Raw genomic sequence first — 21019 nt, 5'->3', positions numbered from 1 at the left:
AGTTGGACATGACTGGACATTTTTCAAGGGGAATCTTTACCTTTACCTTAGGTCTTATACCCTTGACCTCATTTGCTACTACAGACTCAATGTTTCACACATTCAGGAAAACCTCTGAATAAGACTTTAAAATAATAGATTTCTACTGTAAAGCTGGCTCATAAACCTTTATACACATTCTTTAGTAAATATGATAACACCTCTTATATAAGGCATTATCAGAGTATATTATAGATACAAACTTGACATCACTGATTATCAGTAATGGAATTAGTATTATGTGATCAGGGATGAATACTGTAGTGGCCTTTGCTCCACTGGCAAAGTCCACACTAGAGCAAGTGCCACTTTAAATCGGTTAATAATTTATGCTCCATAACCAGCCAGAAACAAGTAAGTGATCTTTCAGTCACAGCAACCTGGGTTCACAGTTCAAGATGATTTTGTTGCTCTTTTCCTTAGTTGGCTCACCATTTAGTATTTAAAAAGAGAAACGTAACTCCATTTGCTCTTCCTTAAGATGATACAAGTTCAAGTCTTTCCTCAATTTGCTCTGTGCCCTTCATAAATCTAATGATGCAGTAAGATAATTTTGGACCTTGGACAGAACAAGCTTTGTGGACGAGCTTGCCCTTTTCCACTTTCGATGGCAATATACTGTACGTTGCTTCACTTACTTTGAAACAAGACGTGCAGTCCTGCAGCGTTGAGGGGCTCTTCCCACTCTATTGAGTAGAGCCCTGAACATCTAGCCCAAAGCTCTGCCCCAAGGGATATGCTGAAGAGAGCAACACTTAGGGCCAATCCAGATACAAAGCTACACCTATCTCTGTTGTTGTTTTTTTTTTAAACAGTACTTGGGTGAGCGATTTTCACCACATGCAGGAAAAGGAGCTGTAGCTCTCTTTCTTTGTATACAACAGTCCTAATAAAAACCATTCATGGGCCTGGACCATTATTATTATTTTTAACTACAGCGATGTGCTTTATAATTTGGCGGATATTTGGCGGAACGCCTCCTCCCACCAAGGTCTACCCGGATCACCCGCGCGAGTCAGGAGGCGAGGCTGAGGAGCCTGACGCCGAGAGAGGCCCGGAAGGAGAAGACACGAAACCAGGCCTTCTCAGCGGTCGCTCCTCGCCTCTGGAACAATCTCCCTCCGGCGATTCGCGCGGCCCCCACGCTGGGCACCTTTAAAACCCAATTAAAAACATGGCTGTTTATTCAGGCCTTCCCTCCAGCCAACTCTTGATTTTTTCTTACTTTTCCTTTTTATTTTTACTGCTGTTCTTGTTTGATTATTATGTATTTGTCTATGTTTTATTATTTGATTTTATATTTGGAAGCCGCCTAGAGTGGTCCGGTGGGCCAGATAGGCGGGGTATAAATTAAATTAAATAAATAAATAAATAAATATAATGATACACTGTCATGTCCAGTTTGGTCCTCAATCAAGTTAGAATATTGTCAGAGTAAATATATGCAGTACTGACTGCCCTTTGTTTCTGCTTATTACCTTCAGCCTTCCAAATGAAATCAACAAATGTAGAAAACCATAACATCTTTTTACTAGTCCACCTGCCCGTGCAGAAAAAAGTAAGTCACGTTTGGTAATACTACAGTTTGGGAGCGGAAAAAAAAAATCCAGTTTACAGAAATGTTCTTTTTGCCTTCCTGGAGGCAACTCTGCAATGACTATATGAAGGACTGGTTTATGTCAATCCGGTTCATGGTATTTCAGCATTTACCTTTTATCAAAATCGGATTCTAAAAGGCCCACGTTACATGCACATTTCAAAATTTAGTTATCTGAAAAGATGTTGGTACCAGAAATGTCCTTTGGGGTGACTGCATGGTTTGCTTGTTATCATTCCTTACACTGATGTTGTGCCTCATTCTTCATCAAGAATTGTACAGCACTAGTGAACATGTGATAGATTCCACCATAAATAGAAAAAAAGAGTTACTGCTCTTATTAGTGTTTGAATCATTACATACATTTGTGAACACATGCTGCTGTGCAATAAATGAACAAGAGGAGATATGCCACATGCAAGAAATATCTGGGTAAGGACATAATCTTTTATACCAACTGTAACTTATACAGAGTCATGGGTACACAGTGTGATGGAGTGGATAGAGTAGAGAACTTTGACTCCACCGAACTGGGCTCAACTCACTGCTTAGCCATAAAAACTCAGAGTGTGGGGTGACTGCGGAACTCAAATATCTCACTGACCCTGAAAGCCCTACTGAGGTCATTACTGAGGTTCTGACTTGATGGCACATAAGAAACACACACACACACACACACACACACACACACACACACACACACACACACACACACACACACACACACACACACACACACACACACACACACACACACACACACACACACACACACACACACACACACACACACACCAGACATTTGTTGCACTGCAAACGGACATATCAAACCAAGTGCAGCAGGCTCAGTTTGAACCTATGTTTAGTACAAGTATACCTTCTTTTGCAGCAGCTACATTATAGAGAAACCAATTTTTCAGGTTATTTCACCTGAATGTTGAATCAGGCACAGTTTCACTCAACTCAAGTGTTTGTCAACCACCCAAGAGATGTTTCCAGACTAAAGAAAAATCCCTAGGTTCTCCTGGACATTAAAGATCGAGAGGTATCCAAAGTATGCCTGTAATTAATTTGGAATTACCTGTGACATTCCACACCACACAGGAAGATACACAGACCATATTCTGAGCCAACTGAGGGGCACGGAGATATCCATTAGTCTCTACTACCCTCCCCAATCTCCAAAAGCCCTTCACTCTAATCTCTTGCCCCTCTAAAACCAAGTTCCCCTTACTTTTTCTTACTCTTAAAGGGTAACAGCAGCAACAGCAGGAATAAGATGAGATTCCCCACACCCTCACTTGAGTCCTGATCAGTCATACTAGCCCGACAGGCTTAGGCATGTGGGACCATAAGAACATAAGACAAGCTTAGTAAGACTAAAAGCCGATCAAATCTTGTTTTCACACAGTGATGCCTAAGGAAAGTCCACAAGAGAGGCATAGACGGGATAGGGCTCTTCCACACATGTTCCTCCACAACCAGTATTTGCAAACACAATACAGTACCACAGATCCTATACAGCTGTCAAGACTAGCCATTTGGATGACCTCATCCTCCACTGGTTTGTCTAAATCATCTTTTAAGAACTGGAGCAGACTAGACCTCCAATATTGCAAACCAGATTATGTTTTCCATAGTGGCCAACCATAGTTGGATAGGAAAACAAAGGCAACAGTTTTCTTACTCTGTTGGTCCCCAGCAGCTGGTACCAAGGGCCATACTTTTACTTTTCATTCTGGAAGTTCCAAAAACCATCACAAATAGCCAATCACCTTTCAAAATAGATGGGTTACGGCATTTGGTGGCTGTTACCATAGACACAGTAGCCATCATATCCCATAAAGTAATAAAACAGTATGTGAAGAAGCACTTTTTGACATGTCCAAAACCTACTCTTATTAGGTAAAGGTAAAGGTTCCCCTTGACATTTAGTCCAGTCGTGTCCAACTCTACGGCACGGTGCTCATCTCCGTTTCCAAGCCATAGAGTGAGCTTTTTTGTCCAAAGACAGTTTCCGTGGTCATGTGGCCAGCACAACTAGACACGGAACGACGTTACCTTCCCACCGAGGTGGTATCTATTTATCTACCCGCATTTTTACATGCTTTCGAACTGCTATGTCGGCAGGAGATGGGACAAGCGACGGGCGTTCACTCTGTCGTGTGGATTCAATCTTGCGACTGCTTGGTCTTCTGACCTTGCAGCAGAAAAACTTTTCAGTATCCACCTTCACTTCATGATGGATTTCACACAATATATTTGTCACCTGTTCTAAGCCACATACAGATTTTACTGCCCTTTTTTTCCCATTAAAGAGCCCTATTTGTTTACACTGTCCTTCTAGGTATGTGCTCCCATCTCTCTCTCTCTCTCTCTCTCACACACACACACACACAAAAATCATTTCAGTTGAACTTTTGTGTAATATTTAATTGGCTAAAGGCAATGTACATTGGAATGTAAGTCCCAGTTGCTTGTCTGCCTCTGGAGAGCTGACATGAAGGACTGCCGCTTTGCCCCTACATGCTATCTAGTATGAGTGTGTGTTACACATGAACGCAGCGTCCCCACTGCTATTTCATTCAAAGAGTACTGAACCCAGTAGTACTAGAGCTCATCCTAGAAAGATTTAAAAGAATTTCACTGGCAAGAATGGAAGGGGGGGATGTAGCAAGATTCAGGGCCATGAAAGGAATTGAGAGCGGTGTTTTGAGTCCCAATTTGTGTTCCTGAAGGCCTGAATTTTGGAACAGGGCTCAGAAAACATCAGTTAATCAATAAATGTAGAATAAAGTCTGCCACTTTTTGGTTTGCTTTGTTGTTGTTTTTTAAAAATTCATATTGCCAAGTCAATGTCTAAATCAAAGCGGAAGGGTATTCCTCTGGCCTGCAAATTTGTATTAGTATAGTATGAATGGGGCTTGCACAAAGTTGTTGCACATGGAGTGTTACTCTTCAGGACTCACAGCCCATTATCCATGCCCATCCAAGATACCCTGTTCCCCCACAACCAGACCAGTTTCCCATTCTCTCTCCCTCAACGGTTACCCAACATTTTGTGCCACCAAACATGCTCTGCCCTTATTAGGCTATTTGGGAGATTTCCTCCCATCCCTTTAGGATTTTTTTTTCAATTAGAGATCCTGTGTGTCTGGGCAAACCCATTTTGGATACAAAATGATTTAGACACAGGGTGAGTTTGCTAGTTTGTAGGACACCCATATGTCTCAATGGGCGCGAGTTGGGCATTGTTCAAAAACAAATTTGGTTTCCCACTGGGTGTGCAATTATCCCACACATTCTACAGTAATCACTGCTCTGCATTAGATGTGGTCTTGGTGTGGGCCCGTCTCATGCTACATTGTTTCTCCTTCAGCAAGTGCATTCTATTAGAAAACTATTCATGCCACAGCTATGAGGACAGAGCAGCAGAGTTCAAAGCCAGCCCTGTAATTTGCCACTTACCTTCTCACCTAGGGCAAGCAACAATTGCTACTGGTAAGCATACAAATTACATGACACACTTGTTTTGTTCTAAGTAGGAGAAACCACGCCATGTGTCATACATAACAAAGTGCTACTGAGCTTGGATGTGTGGCTCCTTCCCTTCCTACTTCCTTACGTTCTTTTAAAACAACATGTTGGCCAATAATCAAAAACACCGCCTAACACAGTAAAAATATGGTAACTCCACTTTGCCGCTTGGAAGATGAGAACAGGGATTCAAAGCCAAACGGGATGTGACTTAATCAAGTGATTGATCCTTGTATACTTCTTCTTTGAATAAACAGCAGCCAACCCCACATCCTCAGATTGAAACCATGCCATGTAAAAAGTCTCTCTAACCCAGGAGCGGGCACAGTACAACTGCAGATAACCTGTTTCCCCAAAAATAAGACCTAACCTGAAAATAAGCCCTAGTTAAGTTCAAGATGCTTGTAATATAAGCCCCACCCCAAAAATATGCCCTAGTTAAGTGAAAGCCTGCCCTCCACCATTGTGCAGCAACCAGAAGATGATATGACTGTATTTGAATAAATGTAGATTGTTGTACATGCAAAAAATAAAGCATCCTCTGAAAACAAGCCCTAATGAGTTTTTTGGAGCAAAAATTAATATAACACAATATATTGCCTGCCCAGTCTGCTTTTGTAGCCCACAGACACATCAAAGTCCTCTGCTCTCCAAATGCTTTCCATGGAGGAATGTCACTCCTGAGAGTCACCAAGAGCAGTGAGTTGCCTTCTTAATAGGTTGCAACCTCCCTCACCAAACAAAGATGAATTCCAAATGTTCAATACCACCAACACCACCCAATTTCCCCCCCTCAAAACTGAAAATGAGTTTCTGGCCTTTGTTTGCATTTCTGGTGGTCCATCTGGCCTCTGCAAGATCCTGGGGACATAAAATTGCCCTGTGGACCAACAAAATTAGCCCATCCTTGTTTTAATTCTGTGATCCCAACAATAAGTGCCACAAGGGGGAAAATATCAATACAAATAGAAGCTTCTGTAATGATGCAAGCACTAGGAGCAAAAACCTAGATCAGATTAATGAAGGGGGCAAATTAGATTAGATTAGGCATCCTTCAGTCTCGAGAGACTATGGTAACATGCTCTGTATGTATGGAGGACTTGGAACAGCGTCTAGTGTGGCTGAGAAGACCAATTCGAGAGTGACAATCCCTTCCACACTGAAGACAAATACAATCTGTACCCCGTACAGCTCCCTGATTTTGCTGCTGTCGTGACTGCCTCTTTGCCTCGGCCGGCTGGACAAGGCTCTCTTCAAATTGGGTGAGGCCATGATGCACTGCCTGCCTCCAGGCTGGATGCTTAGATGTCAGGGTTTCCCATCTGTTGAGGTCCATTCCCAAGGCCTTCAGATCCCGCTTGCAGATATCCTTGTAGTGCAGTGGTGGTCTGGGGCGATTTTCCTGCACTAATTCTCCATACAGGAGATCTTTTGGAATCCGAACATCAGCCATTCTCACAACATGCCCGAGCCAACCTTAGATGTCGCTGTTTCAGTAATGTATACATGCTAAAACTTCCAGCGCAGTCTAGGACTACTCTATTTGCAACTTTGTCCTGCCAGGTGATACCAAAAATGCATCTGAGACAATGCATATGGAACGTGTTCAGCTTCCTCTCCTGCCATGCACAAAGGGTCCAGGACTCACTGCAGTACACGAATGTGCTCAGGACACAGGCTCTATAGACCTGGATCTTGGTATATGCCGTCAGCTTCTTATTGAGCTATACTCTTTTTGTGAGTCTTGAGAACATGATAGCTGCTTTGCCAATGCGTTTATCCAGCTCCATATTTAGGGAGAGAGAGTGTCCAGAGATCATTGAGCCAAGGTACACAAAGTCATGAACAACCTCCAATTATTGCATGGAAATGGTAATAGAGGGAGGTGAGTCCACACCCTGCCCCATGATTTGTATTTTCTTCAGGCTGATTGTTAGTCCAAAGTATTGGCAGGCCTTGCTAAAACGATTCATGAGTTGTTGGAGGTCTTCAGCAGAGTGAGCAACAATAGTTGCATCATCGGCGAAGAGAAGTCCTGTATGCATTTCAGTTGGACTTTGGTTCTCGCTCTCAATCTAGAGACATAAAAGAGCTTTCCATCTGATTTAGTTTGGAGATAGAAACCTTCTGCTGCAGTTCCAAAGGTGTGCTTCAGCATGACAGCAAAAAAGATCCCAAACAGGGTCGGCGCGAGGACACAGCCTTTTTTACTCCGTTTTGGATGTCAAAGGGATCTGATGTTGAGCCATCAAAAACTACAGTGCCCTTCATTCCCTCATGAAAAGACCTGATGATGTTAAGGAGTCGAGGTGGACATCCAATCTTGGGAAGTATTTTTAAAAAGCCATCCCTGCTAGCCAAATCAAAGGCCTTTGTGAGATCTATGAAGGCCACAAAGAGTGGCGATTCTGGATAGACTCTGTTTGGAAGCACCTGGAGGCTCTTCAGTACAACACGGGCAAGCAGCTTCCGTACAACACTGAGAACAGAGATGCCACGGTAGTTACTGCAGTCGCCCCGGTCTCCTTTGTTCTTATACAATGTGATGATGTTTGCATCCTTCATGTCCTATGGCACTCCACCTTCCCTCCAGCAAAGACGAAAGACCTCTTACAGTTCAGTGGTGATGATCTCTCTACAGCACTTCAACAAGGATGTTATCCTTTCCAGGTGCCTTGCCAAAGGTGAGGGAATCCAAGGCCGCTTTTATTTCTGCTAAAGTTGGTTCGCTGTCCAACTCTTCCAAGACAGGCAGGCGCTCAATGTTATTTAATGCTTCTTTGGTTACTACAGTCCCTCTGGAATATAGGACTCTTTCTAATTCAGAGGGTGATTTTTAAATTCAAGGTAGAACATGTGATGGGATGGAGGTGATATGTTTGCAAAAATCACTATTTTTCTTTTTTAAATTTCAGTGATCAAATTAGCAGCATGTTTTAAGATGGTAGTCAAAGATTTCTGAACAAATTTTGTTGAAATTAATCTCAAAAAGGGGATAACCCGATCTTACTTCCACATTCTTTTAATTTCTTACCTTAATGTTTTGTACTTCACAATTGTTGTACTTTCGGTACTTTTGAGATTGCTTATTGATGAGATTACATCATCACCATCTTCATCACTACCATTTCAGCACACACAGAATTGAAAGTTTCTAAACATAGCACGTCTTATTTGAAGCAAGAGATAGAATTAGAAGAACCAACAGAACCATTTCCATAATACGGGCCAAAGTAGAACAACTTTCATACAGACTGAACATCTTTCTAAAGGTGTTTCCAGATGGATGGACTCTAGAAGTTTCAATCAATAAACCCCTGAGCTACTGTACTAATATATCTTCCTTAATGGATTTAAAATGGGAACAGAAGAAATGGGGGGAATGGTAGGAAAACACAGGAGGGTTACAAATGGAAGATCTCTTTGTCTGAGTTCTCCATAAAATTCTGTGAATGAAACAGTGCAATTGTTCAATAAAAGCACAATCAAGAAATATCCCGGGTCAAATAAAAGATGAGCAGTGAAGTGAAAAGAAGCAAAGGAGTCAGGTGAGGCAAAGGGAAAAGGCAAATGAAAAGTATGCACATCTTCAACTGGCAATAACATTTCCCCCTCCAATTGGAGAGGAAAGGGTTCAAAGAACTCTTCTCAAACTTAGGAGCTTCCCTCTTTTTACGAGTCCAGGGGTTTTCCCTTTTAGCCTTTAGTAGAGGTGTGGATTCTTGCGGCAACAGCACCAGCAGAGAAGGTAATGATGACTCTTGCCTTCACCATTCCTCATCATCTTGGACAGACACACACACGCACACACGCACACACACACACACACAGAGAGAGAGAGAGAGAGAGAGAGAGAGAGAGAGAGAGAGAGAGAGAGAGAGAGTTCTCCCAGGCCTTCCTGTCTGACTTGCAACTGGTCTTTTGTGGAGGGGATATTTCCTCTCATTGCTTCTGCCTGGGCTGTGGCTTGTTCATTCCTCTCTCTCTTTCTCTCTCTCCCCCCCCCCGCCGCTGCCCCCCCCCCCGTGGCACTTTCTTCCTCCTCCTCCTCTCTGCTTCTTCCTGGGGCACCACCAGTTTCTCCCATTCTCCAGTCCATGGGTTTTCTAACCCAATCCATTCCCAACCCTCCTGCAAGGCTCTCCATTTTTTTTTACTTTACACCCATCCAGACTCCTCTGCCTCCCTTCCTTACACCACACCTTTAAATCCTTCCTCCTAAGTCTTCTCTTCCCCATCTTTCGTCTCCTCTTCTTTTCCCACCTTTTCTTTCAAACCCACATGGTCCCTTTCTCCCAGGATGCCCTCCTTTCCCCTGCATGTATGTCCCACATCTTGTTTCTCTGTATTGCCCTCCCTTTTCCAGGGTAGGGAGGACCGTGCATGGGCAGGAGGCAGCTTCCTCTTCTTCCTTCCCTACCCTGAAGTAAAATGGATCTTCAATGCTCAACGATGCTGATGGATAATGGAAGGGCAATAGCATCTGCATACCTGACTAGTCTTCATATGTTGAAATTCTATCCCTATTATAGTCCCAAACTGATCCATGCAATTAAACAAAGTGTTGACAGAGGATTTTTCGGGGAAAAACATTCTAGCAAAACCTAGCATGTGCTGAGCTGGTGGCCATGATAAAATGTGCCATAAGCTTCACTATACTTAACTGTGCTACCCAAGAAAACCAACCTGTTATACAAGGGGCAACTAAAATGACCAAGGGCTTGAACAAATATTTTATTTGATGAGGAAAGCTTACCATATTTGATATAAATATTTTTGATTGGACAAAAGACAAGTAAGGCGGCTAGGGGATAAAGATGTCTAACATTATGCATAACTAAATTCCAGGTTCTCCAATGAAGCTGAATGATGACAGACTAAAGACAGGTAAAAAAACTTTATCACATCATACAAGACACACAGATGGAACGATGTAAATCACTTCTATAAAATATAGCAATGGCCATGAGCCCAGATAGTTTGAAAGAAGCACTGGAAATATCTATGGAAAACAAGGCTATCAGTTAGGGTGTTCATATGTTCTCCTTTGGGGGGGCAGTCCTCCATTTGAATTGTCCTCCATTTTAGTGATGCATGTCTTCTTTTTTTGCGATATGTAAGTGGCTATCCACACCCTGTGAGTTTTCTTGAGTGGGCAGAAAAAGCTGACTGCCGCTTTGCCCCTACATGCTATCTAGTATGAGTGTGTGTTACACATGAACGCAGCGTCCCCACTGCTATTTCATTCAAAGAGTACTGAACCCAGTAGTACTAGAGCTCATCCTAGAAAGATTTAAAAGAATTTCACTGGCAAGAATGGAAGGGGGGGATGTAGCAAGATTCAGGGCCATGAAAGGAATTGAGAGTGGTGTTTTGAGTCCCAATTTGTGTTCCTGAAGGCCTGAATTTTGGAACAGGGCTCAGAAAACATCAGTTAATCAATAAATGTAGAATAAAGTCTGCCACTTTTTGGTTTGCTTTGTTGTTGTTTTTTAAAAATTCATACCTGTTTGCCAAGTCAATGTCCAAATCAAAGCGGAAGGGTATTACTCTGGCCTGCAAATTTGTATTAGTATAGTATGAATGGGGCTTGCACAAAGTTGTTGCACATGGAGTGTTACTCTTCAGGACTCACAGCCCATTATCCATGCCCATCCAAGATACCCTGTTCCCCCACAACCAGACCAGTTTCCCATTCTCTCTCCCTCAATGGTTACCCAACATTTTGTGCCACCAAACATGCTCTGCCCTTATTAGGCTATTTGGGAGATTTCCTCCCATCCCTTTAGGATTTTTTTTTCAATTAGAGATCCTGTGTGTCTGGGCAAACCCATTTTTGATACAAAATGATTTAGACACAGGGTGAGTTTGCTAGTTTGTAGGACACCCATATGTCTCAATGGGCGCGAGTTGGGCATTGTTCAAAAACAAATTTGGTTTCCCACTGGGTGTGCAATTATCCCACACATTCTACTTTATCTAATTAGCCCCCTCTCATTTTTTTAAGCAAGTGTTGGCAATGGGGTCATTTTGTAAAAAAAGATGTAAACCATACACACTAGTAAAACTTGACAAGCACCAGGAAGGATATGGCACAACTTGTCAATTCTGTTTGAACTTCAGATGTGAAGTCAGTCCCAGGAGTGGGCATTCTGAAAGCATGGTTCAGATCATTCTTGTAAAATAACTGATTGTTGCCTAGCTAGATATTTTAACAAAGCTACAGTGACCTTTGTTCATTTTCTACAGACACACACTCACACAGCACATCAGTAAGCTGCAGAAACTGCATGACATAGGGTATTTCTGAGATTTGTTAAAGAGAATGTCTTATTTGTTTTAAACACTATCTTTATCCTGATGCTGTGTCCAAGGTCACAGGTTACATGACAATCTCGTGATATGGTGGTGAGCAGTAATGTATTTTGACTGAAGAACGTCTAACAGTGATATCTGCATATATTTATTCTTATGATTAATGTAATATTTACATATATTAATTTGAATTAGCATGTGCAAATTTAAAGCAAAAATGTCTATTTTTGTGAAGAATTTCTTCCTTTTTGATGTTTCTTCTTCTCCATGTCCTCCGTTTTGGTGACCCTGCAGCAGCTACTCTATCAGTGCTTACCTGTCATGTTCGATATGTGTTCCAGACTACAACTCCAATCTGTCCCTGAATGACCACTGGGGACCACCAGCCCTGCTGTGCTCACTTCCTATGTGTGGCCTTCCCACCAGCACCAGACTGGCTCACTGGTGCATCAGGAACCATGGAAGAGGTGGGCTATCAGTCTGATAGGGCAGTTCTCAGGAGATAAGGCTGAATATTCAGAACAGCCTTGCAAAAGAGCCACACCCAGTTTCCAGACTGAAGCCCAAACCGAGCAAACTGCAGTTTAGGGCAAGTGTGGTTTCCAAGTTTTACAACGCTCTTAGAATTATACACATGCGTTGTAATCCCGCGGGGGCCTTTTAAACCTGACATAGTTTTTCGCCTCAACACGTTTTAATCCTTGGTCTCTCCAGCAACCGATCCTTCATAACTAGGACTCCAAATCTAAGCCTTCCCCTCCTCGATGTTGCATCCGTGGGGTTTGCTAAGCCAGGCTCGCAACGCCTCACTGAAGCAGGCTTGCAAAATTTATTCCTTGCAAGGCCGAGGATCTTTTTTATTCGTGCTTTCAAGAAAGTAATAATAATCCAGAATCAGCGTAAAACTGCTTTCCCAACAGAGCGAGGCTTGGCAGGGTTGAGAGATGACGCGGCCATGTGGCTTTCCTTCGGCGGCCGAGGAAGGAGGCGGAGGATGTTCTTTTTTCCTTGTAGACTTGGCGCCCCCTGTGGAAAAGGAGAGGCGCTACAGCGGCTGGGCTCCAGACGACCGGGAGCCCGTCGCCTTTTAAGTACAAGCAAGAATTCAAACGTGAGACAGCGCGGCGCGTGCATGTCTCTGAGCTTCTTTGTGGGTGGGTGGCTGTTGCTGCTGCTGCTGCTGCTGCTGGGTGGATTTCCACCGCCAGCCAGCGCTTCTAGACAAAATAAGACCGTGTGTGTGTGTGCGTGTCTGCCTGTGGAGCGACGGCGGGGAGGGGGGGTCACTTTGCTCGCTCTTGTTATGAATCTCTCTTTAGGGAGAAAGGAAATCTTACACTCCTCCAAGATATTGCAGATATAATCTGAAGAATTTAATATGCTCCTGGTAATAAGAGACGTTCAGTGGCAGGCATTAAAGGTGGATTTCATATCCACGTACATTTGACTCTTGGGAGCTGCCGTTTCTCCCCGAAGGCGGCAGCCCCGATTTTTCTGGGGAGCTGGTCTGCAGTGTTAAGCAGCTGTGACAAGAGATTACACCACATAGACGATACAAGTTACACACCGTTTACAGGTGAAACGGGGAAGATCCCCTGCCTATAAATTCCCTCCTCCTCCACCACCATTAATACTAAAGAATTAGCAGTTTACACCACCCATATGGATGTGAAAGGGAACACGCACTCTGGTGTAGGATTTTATCTTTTTACGCCTTGGGTTCCCACATTATCAGGGGGGATGGGGTGTCGCCTCGGGTTTTTAATATTAGCCTTCTCTTATTATTGGGTCTCTGCGGCCACGACGAGATACCAAGAGCAACCTGAAGGGTTTCTCTCCCACATTCCCATGCGTTTTTGAGTTTGTTTGGATTTTTGGGGGGGGTTTTAAAATGCTGCAGCGCGAGGCTTGCAGTCTGTGGAAGAACCCTCCTCAATGACGCGGATTTCTGTTTCGTTTAGCTGAGGTGCGGAACGTGTGTTTTAGTGTGTGTGGTTTTTTTTTTCAAGGAAAAAGAAAACCCCTCCCTGTGCAGGTATCCCCAGTATGGAGATCATGGCGGGGCTCACGGGATCCCTCTCTGCCTCCTACCCACCCACCCAATCTCTTCCCTCCCCCCTTCAGTGACTCCCCCGAAATTTCCCGCTTCAGAGACGCAAGGTCTCAACTCCACTGAGAATGACCTTCCCCAACACCGCCAGGGAGAGAAAGGCGCGCCTAGGAATTCCCGCCCTGCCGCTCGTAACCGCCCCCCCCTCCTCCTCTTATGCATATACAAATCCGCCTTTCCTTGACTGGCCGGAGCTAGAGATTCATTTTGAAAAGCCGCCCCTCTCATTGGGCAGAGACTCCAGCGCATGCAAATGAGAGAACCTTCCCCCTTTTTTCCCCCCCTCTGGTCTCGAGCTCGCTCGCTCGCCCTCCCTCGGCAGTATAATACCGAGAAGAGAATTTTTCAGACAGTAACTTTGCGCGTCTCTTACTATAAGCAAATAGTTCCAAGCCCTCATATACCCTTCCCTTCTCCCCCGCCCCACGGGCGCCCCGCCCGGGCGCCCCGCCCCTTGTATTTTATCGCACGGGGCGAGGTTCCGCAGTCCGAGCGTTTGAGGTAGCGGGAAAGAGCGCGCGCGCGAAATCCTCTGCTGAGCGGAGGGAGGGAGGGAGGGCGCGAGAGCGAGCAAGCAAGCAAGCAAGGAAGAAGGGACGTGTCCCCACTGCCACCTCTTTCCCCCCGCGGAGGGATATTGGTGTGTTCGTGCGTGTCTGCGCTTTCTCTCTCTCCCTCCCCCCCCCACCAAAATATTGAGAGTTAAGAGGCAGCTCCTCCGTGTAATTGAGCCCAGAAGAGAGCAGTATCGGTCGGAGGCGGAGGTGCTGCTGCTGCTGCTGCTGCTCCTGCTGCTCGGTAGGGCGAGCGGTCTCACTGCGGTGCTGGATTGAATTCAGAGTCACCACACGGGCAGTTTCTAAGAGGGGAAAAAAAAGACCAGAGGAGTGGATTTTTTATATACCTTCGTCGCCAGGCTCCAGCTTGGATGGGTTCCTTTTAAACCACGAGAACAACAACAATAATAAAAGAGAAGGAAAAATTAGGACTCGTTGTCTGCGGCTGAACCGAGCAAAGGAGATCGTGGTGTTTCTTCATTTTATTATATTCCCCCACTCCTTGCAAGCGCGTGTGGGATTTTGGTGTTTCGAAAGGACGCAGTTCAGTTTTCACCTGGATTCTGCTGTATTATTATTATTATTTATATTATTATTATTACTCCTTCTCGCCGGAAATCCCGATTTCTGCTTTTTGAGAGAGGAACAGATATCATCCTCAGAGGAACTATTCTGAACTATTTGGAGGGGGAAAGGAAAGAGGGAGAAGGGAGATCCACAGACAGTTGCTGCTTACAAGTCTTCTTTTTTTTCCCCCTCCTTCCCAATCTTGGGAAGGAGGCTGCTTCTCCCCCTGGCTCTTCTCAATTGCGGGCATCAGCAGATACTTTTGTGAGAAGGGCTTCTTCATTATTATTATCATTTTAATTCTCCGGTTGCATTGAATCTCCAAACCGAAAAGAGCACTCGGATCTCGATTCCTAGCGGGTTTTTCGTGTTTTTTTTTCCTCACCCCCCCTCCTTTGGTGGTCGCTTCGGAAGATGTTACTCTCCAAGTTTGGCTCACTTGCTCACCTTTGCAACCCAACCAGCATGGATCACTTGCCGGTGAAGATCCTCCAGCCAGGTAAACAAATCCCTGGTTATTTTCCCTGGCTTAGTTTTAGAGGCGCGGGGGGGGGCGGTGGTGGTAGTGCGGGCGGAGTGGATGATCGCGTGTTTTTAGGGCATTATCTGCGTGTAGACAGAGCCGCGATTGGCGGGAGACGCGGGGTGGGGGGGGAGAGAGACGCGTGAATGTTATCCGAGCAAAGACCTTGCGTGGCACCGAGAACACCTTTTCCGACGACGGTCTCAGCCATTGAGGTGGATTCTCTCTCTCTCTCTCTTTTTAAATCTCCGCTCCTAGTCCGGTTCCTGTGAATTGTCTGTTGTTATAACACCGCTTAGTTGGGAGTGGCGTTGGGGGGGGGGAGAGCGATGATGTGACGTTTCAGATAATTTCGCTTAAGGATGGAGCGGTTGTGTTTTTTGGGGGGGGGGGTAGGTAGGAGGAAGCGGAGAGCTGAGCAGGTCCCCTTGCCATCGGCTTGGGAGTTGTGGTGTTTCCCTCTTTGCCGCCCATCATCCCACGAATCGATCGTTGTGTTTGTGTGTGTCCCCGCACATGCATTTCTGGCTGGGGAGAGGGAGGCAAAGCCAGCCCAGCCACACACAATTACCATGTTCTTTCCCGCCCTAGGGTGAAATTGCTTCCTGTTCCCCCTAATCCTACGTCAAAACATGGGTTGCAATCTCTTCTCTCTTTTCCTTTTTCCCCCCCTTCCTTTCGTTCCCCGCCTCTCCCTGCCTCCCCTTCTGTACTGACGCCGGCTCTCTTCTCCCCCTTTATATATTAATTTTTTTTCTTTTTTTGCTTTCCGCCTCCAGTGAAAGTGGAGAAGGAGCCGTTCGATAAAATCTATCAAGTGGGCTCCGTGCTGGGCAGCGGGGGATTTGGTACAGTCTATGCCGGGAACAGGATCGCAGATGGCTTGCCGGTAAGAGGAGGCTCCTCAGTTCACCCTTCCCCGCCCCCAGCCACGAGGCTTTTGTTGTGGGTGGGGGGGTTCCCCACTCCCACCCGAGGCGCCTGACGATTCTTCTTTTTCGGGGGGGGGGGAGGAGCAGAGGGAGGCTGGAAATCCCAACCCCGGGGTGGGGGGAGGACGACACCTGGAGGCATCTACATCTGGGGTGATCCTGAAACCCCCTTCTTCCCACAAGCAACAGGCTCAATATCTACCCTTGGTCTCCCCAAGCCCGCTCAGCCTCTTAATCTCTTATTTTTCTTCCTTGCATCCAGGTTGCCGTGAAGCATGTGGTGAAGGAGAGAGTGACCGAGTGGGGCACAATAGTAAGTACCCATTAGGTGTTGTTGGAGGGGGGGGGAGGTGGTTGCACCACTACATGTTCCCCAGATTCATATGGAGAATCAGCTATTGTTGGTATGCCTTCCCCCCCCCCCCCCTTCCCGGCCGTCCATGTTGCCGCCTGGCTCTCAGGCTTCTGTTATTGTTTACGTTTGGGGAGAATTTGGCGGGGTTTTGCTGCCCTCCTGCTCCCCTCCCTGCCCTCCCCCTTTTGACTGCGGCAACAGAGACACCCAGCGACACCCAGCGGAGCGGCTGTGGATTTCCCCAGCCCCCTCCCACTCCCCGCATTGCTGCTGGAGTTTCCATTCAGGCAGTGTGATTTGTTTTCAAATGGCCAAGAGAGGGGATTTTCCCTTCTCCTCCCCCTCCCATCTTCTTACATGGCGTTCCAAGCCTTAATAATGTTGTCCTTTCCCCCCCCCTCCTCTCGCTCTCCCTCCTCCTAGGGTGGAGTAATGGTGCCCCTGGAGATTGTTCTCTTGAAGAAAGTGGGTTCAGGCTTCCGTGGGGTGATCAAGCTGCTCGATTGGTACGAGAGACCAGACGGCTACTTGATCATCATGGAACGGCCAGACCTGGTGAAAGACCTCTTTGATTTCATCACTGAGAAGGGAGCCCTGGATGAGGAGACAGCAAGGGGCTTTTTCCGGCAAGTGCTAGAGGCGGTGCGCCATTGCTACAACTGTGGTGTGGTGCACAGGGACATCAAGGACGAGAACCTCTTGGTGGATCTCCGGACAGGGGAACTGAAGCTGATCGATTTTGGGTCTGGAGCCATCCTCAAGGACACTGTGTACACTGATTTTGATGGTAGGTGCCCCTCCCATCCACAGTGTGTGTGCATGTGTGAGTCTGAAAACATTTCGCCATGCCAGTGCTTCTACTGATGCATCTCCCTGTATCTTAGTCACATTTGTACCACCCATTAGTTATAAAAGATATTTCTGCTGCAGCAGCTAGTAACAGTGCCAGTGGTAATTAAATCAGTTTCATGGGAGGTGGTTTTGTGGAGGGAGGTTAAGATGTGAGGGAAAAAAAGGTGATTCCAGGTAGTGACGCAGCAGTTTATATTTTCCTTGCCTTAAAAAAAAATAAGCATTTTCCTAGAAGGCCATGTGTTCATGGTTGATTCAAACCTTATTCGTGCCAGTGTGCCTATCTGGGCTTCTTGCCCCCACACCATCCCCAATTCTCTGCCCAATCCCTTTTTCCTATATGACAGTTTAGAAATCCCGCATTGCAGATTGAGGGTGTAGAAGAAATGCACCACTCCTTTGCAACTTCCTAAATTTAAACACATACTGCTTTCTTTGTATTGAAACAAAGATCAAGCCTTTTCCTTTCATCTACTGGTGAAAGATACTTTTTTTCCTTTCAAGGTGAATGAGAGAGAGAGAGAGAAATGAGGGACTTTCACTCCTCCTTCCTTAGTCAGCTGCAGCATTTAACATCTGTTTGTTGTGAAACTGGAGCCTCATGGCCATGTGACCTTCAGCATCACAAATTCCAGTTTTTATTTGGTATCCAAGTAACAGCTCAGTGCAGAGGGAGGGCAGTTGCTAACCGTTTCTTTATGCGGGAGGCAGATTTCGCTGCTCGTTTTTATTATTACTACTACTATTCTGAATGTGTTTGTTTTTTAAAAAAGGAAATGGCTCTGTTTTAACATGCTTTGGGAACTGATTATAGCCGATTAGCTGTGTATATGTATATATAGCAACTGAGACCTGAGTTTCACCTTTTTCTTCTCATTCCTGCCTCTCGCTCGCTCGCTCTCCCTTCTCCTTTCGTCCTCTCCCTTTGTCCTTTTGTGTCTATTTTTGGTGCGGTGCTGCAGACGCCACGTGGTCGGGGCAAGGGAGCTTTATGTTAGTAAACAGTCAGCTGATGGGAAGCTGCGTTATCCACTGTAACAAAACAGCATGACCAAAGGTTCCAGATTAAAACATGATATAATACTAGGAATGATTCCAGTTCTAGAATTTTCAAATGTGTTTGTATATATTGTGGATTTTTTAAAAGAAAATACAGGCTTCGGAGAAATGTCCGCTTAACACTCCTCTAATAAAGGAACAGTTTTTTTGGATAATATTGAGGGTAGTCTTATTTTCCATTGCAGGAACACGAGTGTATAGTCCCCCAGAGTGGATCCGCTACCACAGATACCATGGAAGGTCAGCCACAGTGTGGTCATTGGGTGTCCTGCTGTACGACATGGTCTGTGGAGACATTCCTTTTGAGCAAGACGAAGAGATCTTGAGGGGGCGGCTATACTTCCGAAGAAGAATTTCACCTGGTAAGCTTAGATTCCCCAGCCCTGTAACAACTCTTCGCTTGCCCACCCGCTTCCTTTCAATCCTTTTTTTTACCTCCCATCTCCTAATCTGTTTCCCAAATGTGTTTCAGAATGCCAGCAGCTGATCAAATGGTGCCTTTCACTGAGGCCTTCTGACAGACCCACCCTTGAGCAAATCTTTGACCACCCGTGGATGCACAAATCAGAAGTTGTGAAGTCAGAAGATTGCGACATAAGGCTACGGACCATTGACACTGATGTGTCCAGCACAAGTTCGAGCAACGAGAGCCTGTGAAATACTGAGGACCTTGCAAGGGGAGGGGAGCTACAAGCAGGAGGAAAGGAAAAGCAAAATAAACCAGAAAACAAACAAACAAACAAAAAAGACCAGAGTGCTGCTGTTGCTGCTGCTGCCAATATGTAGGAGGGGCTAGGAAAAACAAATGCATTAATTATCCTGTAGTTTGAATCTTTTTTCAGAGGGAATTGATTTTTATTTTCCCCCCCTTTTTTGCTGGTTTCTGCTTTGGAATGAACGATTTCCTTTGGAAACACGGACGTTTGGGAGTTTGCAGGCCAGTGCTTAGTCACGAGACTGACCTTTTTCTTAAGAAAAGCAGTGACCTCTTTCAATAACATGGTAACCTTTTTGCTCTCATAGAGCCTGGACTAGATTTTATTTGCTTTTTTGAGTGCCTTTTTGAAAGCTGCTTCAGTGGGACTTTCTTTTTTGAGCTGTGTATGTCCAAAGAAGATCCAGTACATTATAGGATTTGATGCCCTTGAGTCCCTCCAAGTGCTGGAGGAAGGGGGAGAGCAGTTCCTATAATGCACTGGAAAAGATGTTCAGTGATTGAATGAAGTAGTCCCATCCACTGGCGATGGAATACTTGAACACAGACATTTCACTCCTCCCCAGTTCTCTCCCAGCCCTCCTCGACCCCCACCCCACCCTAAGAGACAACCTCTGCTGCTCCACACTGTATTTCCAATAGGCTGCACAGGTTTTCAGCTGTTTTAATCAGGAACACTCTCATATTTCATTTCATCATCTCTACCACTGGGCACAAACAAAGCAAACAAAAAAGAGGCCCCTTATCAACTCCCTCAACCTGCAAGTCTTAAAGTATGTATGGGCATGTTAAATGCACAATCAATGCAATATTCAAGGACTTTGTGTGTGTTTTTTCCATACCTGTATAATGCGTTTATGTACATTTTGGGTTGTTCCCCACCCCTCCATGTATTATACAGTTTTATTTATTGTCTGGAGTTTTAGATGACCTTTCACAGTCTTATTTGTGGCTATTTATTTTAGCTAATTTATTTGTTTAGAACTATTCAACACTGTGCTTCTCTCTCCTGCCATGGAAATTCTTACAGTTGGTCCACAACTTGGTTTTGCATTCCTGTTTCTCTCTTTTTCATTTCTTTTCCTTTTCTCCTTTTCCTTTTTTTCTTGTGTGTGTATGTGTGTGTGTGTGGTTTCAAGAGAAGAACTGAAGTCTGACCATACCTGGGTTTTTTTTCTTTGTTTTTGGTTGGAAGATGGAAAATTGTTGTACAAAGTCTAATTTAAGGGAACTAGAATGACTTTAAAAGTTAGTATGCCTTTTTTGTCTGGTATTATTTACATACCAGAACTGTAAAGTAATGCTGTTTGGAAGGGTTTTAAATTATTGACATTGTACAGTCTTTGTGCATTGGCTCTGGAAGGAAGCGTGGCAGAGTCATAAACATTAATTTATTTTAATAGCTGTGTGTTTTGTGATCTGGTTGCATTTATGCAGCTTGGATTTGGATTTTCTTTTCTTCTGTTTAACAGTGTGAAATGTATGGAGATCATATTTTTTTATACAGGTATTTCAATTAAACTTTTTTGTAGATAAATCATGTCATGTATTCCTTTGGCTTCAAAAATATTCCACCACATCATCTGTTTCAACACAGCCTTGTAGGTGTCTCCTCCATGTTAAGTCCCACTGAGCACAATGGGGCTTCATTTCATATATATTTTTGACATTTATGCTATTGGCAATAGGAACTGGGCATTAGAAAGGCTACAGTGGCCCCAGTAAGTGGCATGGTTCTGATGTTTACAGTGGACCCTTGACTTACAGATGGCTCGACTTATAGACTTTTTGAGTTACAGACTTCTCTGGCCACAAAATTTAGGTTCGACTTGCAGCCGGAGAATCGACCTGCAGACCAGAA

General features: G+C 44.9%; 1 protein-coding gene across 1 annotated transcript; it reads left to right on the top strand.

The window, feature by feature from the left end:
* The first annotated feature begins 14081 nt into the window (after window positions 1–14081).
* PIM3 (Pim-3 proto-oncogene, serine/threonine kinase) lies at window positions 14082–20695 on the top strand. The gene is made up of 6 exons (XM_020788207.3): window positions 14082–15221; window positions 16025–16134; window positions 16440–16490; window positions 16956–17319; window positions 18629–18805; window positions 18916–20695. The coding sequence occupies exons 1-6, from the start codon at window positions 15137–15139 to the stop codon at window positions 19098–19100; spliced, it is 972 nt and encodes a 323-aa protein (XP_020643866.2). The 5' UTR covers window positions 14082–15136; the 3' UTR covers window positions 19101–20695.
* The last annotated feature ends 324 nt before the right edge of the window (window positions 20696–21019 follow it).

Source organism: Pogona vitticeps, chromosome 5 (assembly GCF_051106095.1).
Source record: "Pogona vitticeps strain Pit_001003342236 chromosome 5, PviZW2.1, whole genome shotgun sequence".
Taxonomy (NCBI): domain Eukaryota; kingdom Metazoa; phylum Chordata; class Lepidosauria; order Squamata; family Agamidae; genus Pogona; species Pogona vitticeps.
Note: the sequence above shows the minus strand (reverse complement) of the source record. Positions and strands in the feature narration are given on the sequence as shown.